At 38.8% G+C, this 14,831-nt stretch overlaps 2 protein-coding genes across 2 annotated transcripts; one reads left to right on the plus strand and one right to left on the minus strand.

The window, feature by feature from the left end:
* Positions 1–211: 211 nt before the first annotated feature.
* On the minus strand, positions 212–2,802 carry LOC133863873 (uncharacterized). The gene is made up of 2 exons (XM_062299997.1): positions 895–2,802; positions 212–625 (listed from the first exon to the last, which is right to left on the minus strand). The coding sequence occupies exons 1-2, from the start codon at positions 2,678–2,680 to the stop codon at positions 468–470; spliced, it is 1,944 nt and encodes a 647-aa protein (XP_062155981.1). The 5' UTR covers positions 2,681–2,802; the 3' UTR covers positions 212–467.
* A 10,529-nt stretch (positions 2,803–13,331) lies between these two features.
* Positions 13,332–14,831, plus strand: LOC133864948 (lysine-rich arabinogalactan protein 18). The gene is made up of 2 exons (XM_062301398.1): positions 13,332–13,975; positions 14,467–14,831. The coding sequence occupies exons 1-2, from the start codon at positions 13,364–13,366 to the stop codon at positions 14,548–14,550; spliced, it is 696 nt and encodes a 231-aa protein (XP_062157382.1). The 5' UTR covers positions 13,332–13,363; the 3' UTR covers positions 14,551–14,831.

Below are 14,831 nucleotides of genomic sequence, written 5' to 3' on the forward strand. Positions count from 1 at the left end.
TTAGGTAGGATACGACATGTGTCAAATCTAATTTGGGTAGAAAGAAAGACTGCCCGTGGAGTTGTTGGAGACTTGGAGGTTTTGTATTGGTCGTAGATATATGGTCTTAATCATCCATGTGAAACGGATAGCGGAAGGTCAATTTCAGGCATCCCAATCATATCACAACGCAGAGTCCAGACTTAATTATTTTGCTGGAAATTGCAATGAATTTTCAAGTTCTAATCACCAGGATTCACAAGCTGGTGTATTATATTAGTATAATAATTTGGACAAACCGGCGATCCGGTTATTGGTTGAGGTTCTAACCCTTCTAGTTAAGCCGGCGTGGACCCATTAAACTTTTCATAAGTCGGTCAGAATGTGCCCCCCATTAAACTGAGGTGGCATAGAAGTGGTAGTGTGAAGGAGGCTTAGAAATTTGCATACATAATGTCAAAAAGTCCTGTAGAGCCAGGAACTCAGTGTCAGAATGTTCTTTTCCTCCCTAATTTCTGATGCACTGAGCCGTTTTGAAATGTGTCCATCTCCATCAACGCCGTCATCTTCTTCCCTCCTGGCCTCTCTAGCTTTCTTTTCCATCTCTCATCAACCGAATGCTCCTCTTCCACAATGGTGGGTATATCTGGAGAAAAAGAAAGCCCAACCAAGCACAAATGGAGAGTCGATCATGTCTTCTATCAAAGCATTGATCAGTTCAAGAAAATAGTAACAGCATTCAAAGATGAGCCCCAAAAAAAAAAAAAAAAAACAAAGAAAAAAATGATAGCTTCCACCCGTTGGTCCTAAGCAATGTTAGAGATTACTTAAGTTACAAGTATAAGCTTCATCCATTCAGTTGCTTGCTTAACATTTGAAAAGAAAGATAGGGTGGAAACCAAGTAAAAGACTTACCAAGGCCGCCGCCCTTCTCCTTCCTCTTCATCTTCATCATCTTTATCACATGGTCAACTCGATGGTGGTCGTCGGATTCTTCTACTTTTCCTTCATGTTTGTTATAACTACTCAACTTGGCAGAAGCAAAAATCCACGTGGCATTCATCTGCTTGTTAATCATACGTGCCGCATAGTACGGGACCTTTGTACGCTTGTTGGAGCTCTCAGAATTCAAGCAGCCGCTGACAAACGCTAAGCAGTCCATCAAGCTCTCTTTAGCCAATCCTTCCATGTCATAAGCCTGTGATCTCCTCCACAGGCTCTTACCGTGAGGATTCGCCGCACTGGATAGACAGAGAGCTCGAGTTGCGTCACTAATGGCAGCTTCTGGGTTCCTCAGCAGCAAATGACATTGAGCTCTATTGCTGTAAAGAACAACTCTCTCTTTTCTCATCCTTAGTGGGCACGAATTCAAAGCCTCCGAGTATTTCATAACAGCCTTTTCAATATCCCCCGACCAAAACCTTTGATTTCCGTCCTTTTTAAGCTTACACGCCAAGAGCTTTCTCTCCCTAACTTCTTGTTTAGACATTAGCTTCTCTCTCTTTTTCCTTTCAACCTTCAAGTCCCATATTTCTCCTAATGCTTGCTCAGCTCTTTTGCTCTTCAACTTCAAATTTCCATATTTGATCATGTGGTAATCTTTTAGGATTGTCTGTGTGATTGTATCTCCTACCTTTGATCTTCCTCCAATACCTCCAAGTTCGACCAAATCAACAAGAACCGGAGCTGCAATATCCATAACGTTATATCTTGTGTCTGGGTCTTTAAGAATTAGCAAAAGACAATCCATGGCCGTGTACTGCCAGTCATCCGAGGATCTTGAAAGGCTGCAAAGACTCTGCATGATTTCTTTCAAGCCTGCTACACTTCTTCTTCCAGTTTTTGTCTCGCAAAGAGTTCTAATGAGTCCTATCCCAGCAGGCGAGGTCCGATATGCTAAACCACCCCACATTCCACACAAACCCAGCAAGAATTTTTCATCGCAGATTAAACTGAGGGATCTTTCTTTGCATGCAAAGCAGTTTAGAAGATAGAGAGACCAGCATTGAAGCTGGCTAGCCCATTCCTCTGCCTTCCTGTTCTCAATCTCCAACACTCCAAGCCCTCTTGTCAGCAGCTCACTGTGGTACTTCAATCTCTTTGAATCTCTCGCACCAACGAACTTATCATAGACCTCGTCGAGGCATGTGGAGGCTATCTTCATGGCTAATTCTATGATCTCCGTTTCATGCACAGAAATAGCTTCAAAAGTTCTGTCATGGCTGGCCAAGTGACTAAGCGCTCGAACCGCGACTCTTTGCTCGACCCAACTAATCTTACCTCTCAAAAGCTCCATTAATGGCAATATCACGCCTGATTTAACTGCTTTCTCTGCAAATTGAACTTTGCTCATGGTATAGGAGCCGACGATATGCGCTGCATAGTAAGGGATATAGATGTTCTGGCCCTTGAGGAGCCAATCTCGGTCATTGGTGCTTTTGCGGATTAGTTTTGCCATGCACTCAAAGATGCCGAGCGATGGGAATTCTGGGTCATCCGTTTGAGTCATGGCGATCCTCCAGAGCCCACTTAGGGCGAGAATGTGTTCTTGGTCGTCTCTGAGAGGCATTTCTTTAAAGAATTTGGAGATTTTAACTCTTCTAAGTGATGGGTCTGGCTCATTGATCATGGTACAAAAGAAACAAGATGGTTTGGTGCATGGTGGCTCACCGGTTGTGTTGTGTTGGGGTCGGGACTCCATGGCTAAGAGATAGAAAGTTGAAGTGTCGAGCTTTTTGGATGGATAGTGGGCATCAGAAAGATGATATATTACAGGGGTAAAGCCTTTGGTGGTACATCTAGTTGAGCACGACTTGATTATAAAAGAAAAAAAGTTTAGTTTAGAGAGAGAGAGAGAGAGAGAGAGAGAGAGAGAGAGAGACAAAGACACAGAGTAAACAACATCCTATGCGGCCACCACTTGTCTAAAAGAAACTAAACTGGGCCACATCATTGCCTCAAACATCAGATCTTAAGCCAACGAGCCTCACAACATGATGAGTCTTAACACTCATTATCACCATTTCCATCAACTTGAATCACTGAACTGGCCAGAAAGGAACGTGCATGTTTCCATCCGCACCAAATCACATTGCACACGTACGGTGGCTCTCATACCAATTCCCAGAATGAAACTCAAGGAAACTACTCTCTTGTGGCTTGTGCTTCTTTTGCAGCAAAAATGAACAGAGCACACAAGCTTGTTATTATGGCATTGCACACCTAGCTACCATATAAACACTAATCATCAGCTAGCTGAGCCCAGCCAAGTCCTGACCAAAAATGGGCGGTGGACCATAATTCCATTTCGGGACTAAATAATATACATGACAGGTTAATTTCAAATGAAAGTTTAAAGGTAGAACTAAGTCATGATGTAGCCCATCTTCGCTCCCTTAAAAATCAAGGTAACCAGCTCTGGTCCCCTCCGTAAGAAGCCAATCAAAGCTCGAATGCTACTCAGTTTCCGCTCAGAAATCGAAAAAGAACCCAAAAGATATACAAACCAAGTACAGTTTTTTTTTGGGTCTCAAGAAACTGCGGCTTCCGCATAAATGCTATGTGAAAAGTATGCTTTAATGTTATTTTTAGTTTGCTAACTTGGTTTAATAATGAGATTAGCGTTGGTGAATGTTTTTTCCCACGATTAACTAGCCAGAGAAGGATCAGGAATCAGGATCTATCGTTGTTTACTTCATATCTCGCCATCTGTACGTTTGTTTTTGTCTTTGGCGTGCGGCGTGCGCCACATACGTTTGTAGGCACATGATCCTTGAGTTTGGCAACTCAGCGTGATTTAAAAACGTTTACTTTTTGGTGAAGAGCTTTTACTTTTTTGCCAAAAGAAAGGAAGTACCTAAATATTACTCACCACAAAAAAAAATAAAAATAAATAAATATCAAGGAGCGACCCGCAATGAGATAAAATAGAAAAATTTAGGTTGGCAAAGTTTGATATTTTTATTATTATTATTATTGGAATAGAGCACTCCATATAAATAACAATACAAGGAGGAACTTTTTCAAGAAAACATAGCGCCTCAAACACGGATGGTGCTTCCTTAGCAAGACGATGAACTACACCATTAAAATTACTTCTAACATGAATAATTTGTCACTTCTGCATATCATTCAAAAGTTCGCGAGGGTCTTCAATGAGATGGTCATAGTTGCTCTAATTTCTCTTATCTTTTTGCAATGCCTATTTGCATTATTTGAAGAGCATCTCCTTCTAGAACCACCTTATCAAACCCCAATTCACGACAAAAAAAAGACTACCCTTAATGCCGTCGTAGCTTCTGCAATATCAGGTGCAATGATGTGATATTTTGGTTTTGACAATGCGGTCATAACCTCACCCACATAGTCTCTGATTATAACACCAATACTCATCTTTATAAAATTTTTATCCACATACGCATCCCAATTGACCTTAACAAATCCAACTAGCGGGGTTGTCCAACGGAGCTCCAAATTCTCTACCACTTTAGCTGTATATTTTATCGAATTTGCATCACGAAACGCCATCAAGGAGGCATATGCACTACTTACCACCGTAGAAGAAGGGCTAAATGTTTTCCAAAGACTACTACATTTCGAAGTAGCCATAGGGATCTTGCCACCACACCGATGTCAACTTTTTATTAAACAAGAGAGAGAATTATTGGACAAAACACTTGCGTGATCAAAAAATCCGATGTCCCTTTCATGATTCGGAGTTTTTGGAAATACGATGAAAGAAGAGATTTCCAAGAATATGATAGTTTCATATTTGGAAAATTATTTTTCCAAATGACCCTATACAAGATAAGCTTAAAAACCACCAATAACCTATAGTAATTTTGCTTGAAACCATCCTATATATAATTTCTCTTATTATTGCAATCTTATTTGTAGTAGTTTTGCTTGAAACCACCAACAATGTTATCTCAAAATAATTAAATAAAAAGTGGGCAAATAAAAACAATAAAAATAGTATCACATAAACTGAAATAAAACACTAAGAGCATAAACAATTTGCATTATTCATGGCTCGAAAACTATATTGATGCCGTAAATACAAAAAGAAAATAATTAAATAATTAAAAAAAAAAAAAAAGAAGTTAATAGTTGTCTTTGAGTGGCATAATATCATTTCTCACTTCATAATTGGTTATTAATTTGGCCAGCGTGGCATGAAAATTTTCAAATTCTGTATCATTTGGAAACATTATTATTATTTTATTATTTTTGTAAGTCATTTGGAAACATTATTATTTTCTTTTTATAGATCATTTGGAAACATTATATTATTAATTACTCTGAAACAGCTTTGGCAACTTTTCACGTCACATTATCCCGAGTCCCATATAGAACAAGAGTGGCCCATAATTCAATGGACTGGGGGAGGGTTGGGGAGAGTAGTGTTAAAGTCTATATATACCTTTTGGGCGATGCCCACAATCATGAAATTGAAAGCCCATGGGTATATCTCTCTGAAGCTTGGGCTTTATTACCTTAGTGGGCTGAGATCCAAAAGATAAAGCAATGTTTTGTTCAGGCCCCACAAAAAGAATAAAAAGAGACTATAACGTTCGTCAAGCAAAATTTATGACGTGTTGTTACTTGTTAGGATGGTCTGATAGTGATTGGTATGTGTATATATATAAAAGAATAATGATATAAACAACATCTTTATTTCATAATTATCTCATGATGTTAACATGGTAGACCCAACCAACCTTAATTAGATTGGTTCTTATTTTTTTAGAAAAATTAGGGCTGCCATGTCAGCATTTTCTTATCATAACGGTCATATTTTTAAAAATTTGTCTTTTCTTAACGGTCATTTTTTAAAAGTTGTCTTATCCTGACGGCGTTGTGGTGATGAGCACATGGATGCTGTGCGTGAGAGTTGGGTGAAGAAAATGGGAGAAAGAAAGGAAAAAATAAAGTGGTGTTGTGCTGAGACTGATTCTTATGGAAAAAAAGAAAAAGAAAAGAGAGAGAGAGAAATGACAATTTTTATAGCTTTTTAATAATTTTGTGAGTAAATAGTACTCACTAATTTTTTTTTGTTAAACTGGTGAGGTTACTAAGAGTAGTTTTTGGGTGTTTTCACCAAATTGCCTCACCAAAATAACTAAAAAGCTATTTTGGTGAGGCTACTAAAAATACTTAAATGCTAGTTGCGGGCCCTTCAAATATCCGAATTTTTTTGAAATTCAATAAGCATATACATAATTGTAAAAGATCATCCCCAGCAAAATGCTTGTAACTTTTCACCATTATACTGTTGGTGGGTTTTGCGATGGTATACATTGACCTTGTTTGAGGGAGTGTCTGTATCCCGTACTTGGGACAAAACAGTCTATCCCATTTAGTTTGGTGTCTCAGTTTACTACAGCATCCGCGTGGTAAAGTCCAAGTATGGACTTTTATTGTCTGTTGACTGTTGCTAAGGATAACTTTTCACTTTAAATCGTAATTCTTGTACAATCATAAGCAAGCAGAGCTACTCGTGAACATGTTCGGGTTCAGCTCGGATTAACTCGACTTGGGATTGATTCGTTTAAAAAACGAATAGAGGTTGAACAAAAAATTCAAGCTCGTATAAATTTAGGCTCAACTCATCTAAGTTCGGCTCAACTCGTATAGGCTTGTATAAGTTCATATAACTTTATTTGTATTGTTTTTTAATATTATTTTTAACTCTGTAATGAGAACATGTTAAGTATTAAAATATATATATATATATTCTTTGTAATATAATAATATATATATAAGTTGAATTATTGTAGTTGTGAATCTTGATATAGATTTAAGTGCATTTGTATGTATATGATTGTATAAATATACTATAAGATAAACATATAAAATTGAGATTAGATTATTCAAGATTTGAGTTAATTTTTCTAATTACTCAAACAATCGCGACATTTACTTTATATATAGAATGACTAAATAAATTGAGTAACTCGTGAACAATATCGAGTTCGTTAAAAAAATAAATGAACAGAGCTTGAATAGATTATCTGATTCAGTGATAAGCTCGAGCTCTGCTCGTGTTCGAAAAAAATTAAACGAATCAAACTTGAATATTCAATACTCAGCTCGGCTCAGCTCGGTTCAATTACAGCCCTGTGGACCCCATCTCTCAACCCATGTTTAAATTCGTGGTTCTTTTCCATCTCTCATTTCCAACACGTGAAATGTTAAAAATGACACTTTTATTTTATTAATATTTTACTTTGTTAATGGATGTGATAGTCTCAATTTATTCTTAATTTTTTAAAAAAACATGAACTCATCTAATGGCTTATTAGTATTGTCACATCATCAAGATGAGATAAACGTATTGATTTGAACATTACTCCTACAACATAAGTAATATTAGAAACCACATTTTTATTCAACCATCATTCCACAATGCTAATGTGTCAGTGTTAAATAGCTTTTGAATCCAATGACCGATTAATATCATTACGTGAATAGAGTAGAATAATAGTAAAAGAGAAGAAGTGATTTTTAGCATTCCTCTTGCCCCCCACCCTTCTCTCTCTCTCCCTCTCTTTCTCTATCAGATTATGAACAACATAAAGGAAAGCAAAGAAAGAGATCAAGAACAGAGAGAAGAAAACAGAGAATGAGGGAAAATATTCTGGAGAGAAAAATGATCTCTTGTATTATTGAATGAACTGAATGAATAAAATGTATCACAAGTTGTATATTTATTCATTGATACAATCGATAACCAACTACAACTAAACTCTAACTACAATTACAAGTAATTACTTGACAGCTGGTATGTTAGTTGCATACCAGACTGTGTATATCTAAAACTCCCCCTCAAAATGAAGGGAAGATATTAATGATATTCATCTTGGATAATAAATGGTCAAAAGGAATAAACCCGAGAGCCTTAGTAAATAAATCCGCAAGCTGATGATGAGAAGTCACATGAAGAGTGCGGATAATGTTCTCTTGAATTTTGTCCCAGACCAAATGGCAATCTATTTCTATATGCTTTGTCCATTCATGGTATGCAGGATTCTCAGCAATGTGAATGGCAGCTTTGCTATCGCAGAAGAGTAAGGTAGGTTGTGGATGAGAAATTTGAAGATCATGCAATACACTAAGCAACCAAACAATTAAACATGTAGTAGCAGCCATAGAACGGTATTCAGCCTTTGCAGAGGATCGAGATACTGTATGTTGCTTCTTAGATTTCCAAGAGATTAAAGAATCTCCCAAAAAAACACAAAATCCAATAACTGATCTTCGAGTGTCAGGACATCCGGTCCAATTAGAATCATAAAATGCCTTAAGATGTGGAGTTGAAGAAGCTGAGTAGAACAACCCTTGTCCAGGAGAAGACTTTAGATACCGAAGAACTCGAGTGGCTGCATCCATGTGAGGCTGCCTTGGACTGTCCATGAATTGGCTAAGCAACTGAACATAATAAGATATATCCAGTCTAGTGATGGTAAGATAGAGAAGTCTCCCAACTAGTCTTTTGTAACTTGTAGGATCCGAAAGCAACTCACCACTAGATCGAGACAACTTCAAGTTAGTTTCCATAGGAAACTTGGATGGCTTGGTAGCAAGTAAGACACTGTCTTCCAGAATCTCTAAGGTATATTTTATTTGGGAAAGAGAAATACCCTTTGAAGTACGAGCTATCTCCAATCCAATAAAACATTTCAAAGGACCAAGATCTTTAAGCTTAAATTGAGTATTCAGGAACACAATAAGCTAGGTAACGGCATCATCATTGTTACTAGCCAAAACTATATCATCTACATAAACAAGTAGTGCTAAAAAAATCTTGCCTTGAACACTTGTGAACAAAGAGTAATTGGATTTGGATTGAGAAAAACCATGAAGAAGCAGAGTAGATGAGAATTTGGCAAACCATTGTCGTGAAGCCTGTTTAAGGCCATATAAAGATTTGGTGAGCTTGCACACCTTATTCTCCCCCTTAACCAAATAACTATGAGGTAACTTCATGTATACTTCTTCATTGAGTTCCCCATGCAAAAATGCATTATTGACGTCAAGTTGGTGTAGCAACAAACCATTTGAAGTAGCAAGAGCAAGAAGACACCAGACAGTTGTGAGTTTAGCAACTGGAGAGAAAGTGTCATAATAATCAAAACCCTCTTGTTGTGTGTAACCTTTAGCTACAAGCCTTGCTTTATAGCGTTCAATGGACCCATCTGCCTTAAGTTTCACTTTATAAACCCATTTGCATCCAATTGGGGTTTTGTTTGGAGGCAAGTCAGTGATAAGCCAAGTGTTATTATCCTCTAAGGTAGTAAACTCAGCATTCATGGCAGTGCGCCAATGCTGAAATTTGTTGGCTTGATGATAAAATTGGGGTTCATAAGTGGAAGAAACTGATAAACAGAAACTCTTATCGGAAGGTGACAATTTATGATAACCAAGGAAAGAAGAAAGAGAATACTGAATACCTGAATCCATGGAAGCCGAATGGAGTGAATGTGAAGCAAGCTGGCAGTGATATTGTTGTAGATAACCTGGTTTACATTTAACCCTGTATGATCTTCGAGGAATGAAAGAATTATGTTCAATTATAGGAAGAGAAGAAATAGGAGTATGCTGGTGAGTAGAAGAGGAGCAGGGAGATGAAGAATCTGTTTGAGGAGGGATCAGGTTGAGGGAAGAAGGGATATCTGGAATGATGGAAGGTATAATAGGAAAGGAAGAAGAAGATGAAGAATGAAGAAACACACCATCAGAAGATGGATTATGTAGGCCAACAGCAAAAGGAAAAATCGACTCATGGAAAACTACATCTCTTGAAATAAAAACTTAAGATCAAAAAGTTTATATCATTTTTGTAGAAAGGGATAACTGAGAAACATACAAGGCTTGGCTTGAAGATCGAATTTTGTTCTGTTTCTAGAGAGAGTGGAGGCATAACAAAGATAACCAAAGACCTTGAGATGATCATAAGAAGGTGGTGTGTGATATAACAATTCATAAGGTGAGGTGTTTGACAAATGGGGAGTAGGAAACTGATTAATGAGGTATGTAGCAGTTAAAACACAATCTCCCCAAAAAATAAGAGATAAATTGGCTTGAAAACGAAGTGATCTAGCAACATTTAATAGGTGTTGATGTTTTCTTTCAACAATTGCATTTTGTTGGGGAGATTCTACACAACTAAGTTGGTGTAAAACCCCTTTAGTAGAATAGAAATCAGTCATGGCAAATTCTGGACCATTGTCTGATCTTAGAATTTTTATTTTGGAATGAAATTGGGTTTCAATGAAATGAAAAAAATCTTGAACGGTTTTTCTGGTTTGATCGTTGGATTTCATTAAATGTATCCAAGTAAAACGGCTATAGTCATCAACTATAGTAAGAAAATAGTGATGACCATTCCGATAACTAGTTGAATAGGATCCCCATATATCACAATGAATAAGATCAAAAGCAGAAACTGAAAAAGTAATACTTGAAGGAAAAAGTAATCTTTTATGTCGAGCCAAAGGACAAATTGTACAAGGAAGTGATGACAATTCACATGATATGTGAGGATTATTAGAATGTAAAAGCCTAAGCCTATATGGAGATAGATGGCCAAGTCTATAGTACCAAATATCTATAGAAACAGATTTAACATGTGCAGAAAAAGGAAAAGAAAGAGAAATGAAATTACAAGATGAAGATATATCCGGTTGATGTGACTCAGGTTTCTCCAGCAGGTAAAACAACCCATTTGCTTCCTTACCCATTCCAATCGTCGTCCATGTTGCAAGCTTCTATATTAACCAATAGTTAGCAAGAAATAGAAAACATAAATTGAAGGTTTTAACAAGTTTGCTAACTGAAAGAAGATTAAAAGAAAACAATGGAACACATAAAACATCAGTAAGTGTTAAATGTGTGGAAATCTGAACTATGCCAACATGAGTGACAAGAGCGAAATGCCCATTTGACAGTTCTACTTTGGCGGAAATTGTAGCAGTGATGGATGTAAAAAGAGAAATGGAATTGATCATATGATCAGCGGCGCCCGTGTCAATGATCCAGGCATGAGATGGACAAGAAATAGTGGTATGACATGAAGAAAAACAGAATATTGAGAAAATAAAGACACTGATTCGGGATTAGTAAGAGCAACAGATTTACCTTCTGTGGAAGAGGTCAATCGATCAGTAGTGGTAGTGTTGGAGATACTACCTGCTTGAAGTGTAGAAGGAGAATTTGGGAAAACATGATTGTTCTGCATAAAGGCTAACAATTGCTGGCATTGAGCCTGCGTATATGGCATAGGTGAAGGCATGGATGAGGATTTTGTAGCTTGAACCTGATTAGCAGATGAACCAGTAACTGGTTTGGTCCGAGTGAACTGAAAGCCAAGAGGGAAGCCATGAATACGATAACACTTCTCAACTGTGTATCCAACCACACCATAGTGGCTACAAGTAGGCTTATTCTTGCGGTTAGGTTGCTGTTTGAAATTCGGAGAAGGAGCAAAAGAAGTGCGTGACAAAAGAGCTGAGCTATCAGTAAATTGAGAAGTCTGGAAATTACCATCAGAAACTACTTGTTGACGTTCTTTTTGTAACACTAATGAAAAAACTTTGTTAATAGGTGGAAGAGGCTCAAGCAACAAAATTTGTCCACGAATATTGAAAAAAGAATCGTTTAAATCCATTAAAAATTGGTAAACATATTCTTGTTGATGAAAATCCATGATTGTTTTCATACAGTCACAAATACAGAGACCACATGAACAGTGAGGAACTGGACGGTAATTATAGAGTTAATCCCAAAGACTCTTGAGTTGAGTGAAGTAAGAGCTTACAGAGTTGGAATTCTGAGAGATAGCAGCAATGGATTTCTGAAGTTGGAATATGCGCGGACCATTTCCCTGAGAAAAACGCTCTTTTAAATCTTTCCAGACAACTTTAACACTGTTAATGTAAATGATGCTTGCCGAAATCTCCTTTGAAACTGAATTGATGATCCAACTCAGAACCATATCGTTGCACCTCGTCCAGGCCTTGAAATCTGGTGAAGAATCTAACGGCTTTGGCATTGATCCATTGATCAAGCAAAGTTTGTTCTTGGAGCTTAGAGCCATCAACATTGATCGACTCTAAGAATTGTAATTTTCACCAATTAGAGGTTGAGAAACAAGAATCAATCCCTCTGTGAGGAAGAAAAGGAAAATCCGAGGATTGATCATGAAGAACAGCAAAAGAAGAAGAGGAATTAGGGTTTTTCATATTATGCTCTGATACTATATTAGATTATGAACAATATGAAGGAAAGCGAAGAAAGAGATCAAGAACAGAGAGAAGAAAACAGAGAATGAGGGAAAATATTCTGGAGAGAAAAATGATCTCTTGTATTACTGAATAAATAAAATGTATTACAAGTTGTATATTTATACATTGATACAATCGATAACTGACTACAACTAAACTCTAACTACAATTACAAGTAACTACTTGCCGGCTGGTATGTTAGTAACATATCAGATTGTGTATATCTAAAACTCTCTCACACATATACGACAGCACCACATATGACATATCAATTCAATTCACATAATTGAAACTTCTTTGAGTTTTACATGCCCTATAATTGAGAATTTTTTTTTTTTTTTTTTTAAAAAAAAAAAATAATAATAACGTGTTTTGACAGCTTCCTAAATATTCAGCCGTGAGTCAATAACTTGTCGGACGGGGTTACCAGAAAAATTTTGCCTTACAAGACACCCTAGTCAGCGATGCCGCTTTGGACCTTGGACCCAAAACATTTTTGGCGGTGGACTGTATATCCAACTAAAGTTACCCAACCTCCGGTAAACTTCCGACACAATTATTGCATCGGCATCTCACGTGGCCACCCCTCATTGGTCTCTCATACTCTCCATTGGTTTTATAACGCTGGCACTACCCCACCTCAAAAATCCAGCTGTGCCAACTGCTACTTAAATCTAAGCCAGCAGAAAATCACATAAAAATATGTTAATAACATAACACGTAGTAAAGCGAAAAAGAAACAAAAAGTAGCAACAACTGAGGACGTCTATAATCTATTCTATATCCCCTGTGAGGCTGTGACTCATTGTCCGCGAGATCACATGCACCTAACGAACATCATGGGTCCCAGACAGTCTGTTTCAAGCTGCCATATTACAGTGCAACCTTTGTTCGATTGTTGCATGTGGGCCCCAAAGCCCGAACCTTTAGTTTTTGTACGTTTGATCCAACGGTTATGAGGGCCCACTGATAATGGGGCCCATGTATGTGCCTTTGAGTGGTCCAGATTCAACATCTCACCTTCAACGGGCCTGATACGGGCCTATATATAAACACTACGCTGTTTTCGCAGCCTTCACTCACTCTGTCTCTCTGAAGCAATGGATCGGCAATGCTTGCTCGCATTCGCGTTGATCGGCATCATTGTCGCCGGCGTCGGAGCCCAGTCCCCAGCGGCTGCGCCATCCAAATCTCCGGTGACTCCGGCGGGTGCTACTTCACCGGTTTCATCACCAGCCGCGGCTCCATCTAAGCCACAATCACCAGCCAAAGCACCTTCGAAGCCTAAATCTCCGGCTCCGGCCACGTCTCCATTGTCGTCTCCACCGGCTTCGGTTCCTGTGAAACCGGCTGCGCCAACTCCATCGAAGCCGGCTGCGCCAGCTCCAGTGGCTAAACCTCCTGCGGCTGCTCCATTGAGCTCACCACCGGCTCCGGTTCCGGTCAGCTCTACGCCTCTGCCTGCACCGGAGAAGTCTCCTCCGTCACCTGCGCCGGAGACTGTTCCCTCCAGCGCTCCTCCGGCTCCGGTAACCGCGCCGACTGCCGAGGTTCCAGCTCCGGCTCCGAGCAAGAAGAAACCAAAGGCTAAGACTAAGAAGCACCACGCGCCGGCCCCGGCGCCGGGGCTTTTAGGCCCGCCCGCTCCGCCAGCTGAGGCACCCGGACCCAGCCAGGACGCGACCTCGCCTAGTCCCTCTTTGGCTGATGAGGTACGTAGGTCTAACTTGCGCCGGGTGCAATGTGCGCCTAGATCTGCAAAATTTTAGTTTAAAACAACCATTGTTGTGAAGTAGGATTAGATTTTCCCAAACAAAGCCATTGTTGCATTACGCACCGTCTTCGCTCCCTAGTAAACTTGTGTACTGTAAAACAGTGGTCTCCATGAACACAGGGCCATGTCGTGGTTTCCCACGCGCCACCAAGGACCGTAGTCCGAACAAAACGGAACTCAAATGTTTTGAAATAGAGTGAAATTTTGAGTTGCAGAACACGAGGCAAAGAAAAATGAAGTCGATGTCAGAATGTCAGTCACACACGTAGTACCTACACGATGGCTATTATTGTCTTTTGGCAGATATATATAGTAAACAAAATGCAACTGCTTGGATGCGTTTAATTAACTGTCTCTAATTGTGGAAACAAAATGCAACTGCTTGGATGCGTTTAATTAACTGTCTCTAATTGTGGAAACAAAATGCAGAATGGAGCGGTGACGATCAGGGCCGTGCAGCAGGTGGTGGCCGGCTTGGCATTGGGATGGGCTGTCCTCGGTTTGATCCTTTAGAGAGAGAGAGAGAGAGAGATGTTATTATTTACGCGGTTCATTGTTAAACAGATCGATTAAACGTAGAGATTCCTCTAAATTATTTCTTAATAGTTTGGAGAAAAATTGTGTCGATTTGCTTTGAACTTTGGGATTTACCAGCATGCTTCTTTTATTCTTTGGGAGAGGACGTTTGTGGGGGGAAACTTGATTACTTTGTAGTTTTCTTTTCAATCTACTACTCAGTCTACTTGATTACTTTTGTATTACACTATTGGAGAGCTCAGAGCATCTTTCTTTTA

Source organism: Alnus glutinosa, chromosome 3 (assembly GCF_958979055.1).
Source record: "Alnus glutinosa chromosome 3, dhAlnGlut1.1, whole genome shotgun sequence".
Classification (NCBI taxonomy): Eukaryota; Viridiplantae; Streptophyta; class Magnoliopsida; order Fagales; family Betulaceae; genus Alnus; species Alnus glutinosa.

What these genes read in the sequence shown, in the direction of transcription:
- LOC133863873 (XM_062299997.1), bottom strand. Translation starts at nt 2,680, where the DNA reads ATGGAGTCCCGACCCCAACACAACACAACCGGTGAGCCACCATGCACC. An exon ending in GGAGAAGGGCGGCGGCCTTG is followed by an intron (nt 626 to 894) that starts GTAAGTCTTTTA and finishes CTTTTTCTCCAG; the next exon opens with ATATACCCACCATTGTGGAA.
- LOC133864948 (XM_062301398.1), top strand. Translation starts at nt 13,364, where the DNA reads ATGGATCGGCAATGCTTGCTCGCATTCGCGTTGATCGGCATCATTGTC. An exon ending in GTCCCTCTTTGGCTGATGAG is followed by an intron (nt 13,976 to 14,466) that starts GTACGTAGGTCT and finishes AACAAAATGCAG; the next exon opens with AATGGAGCGGTGACGATCAG.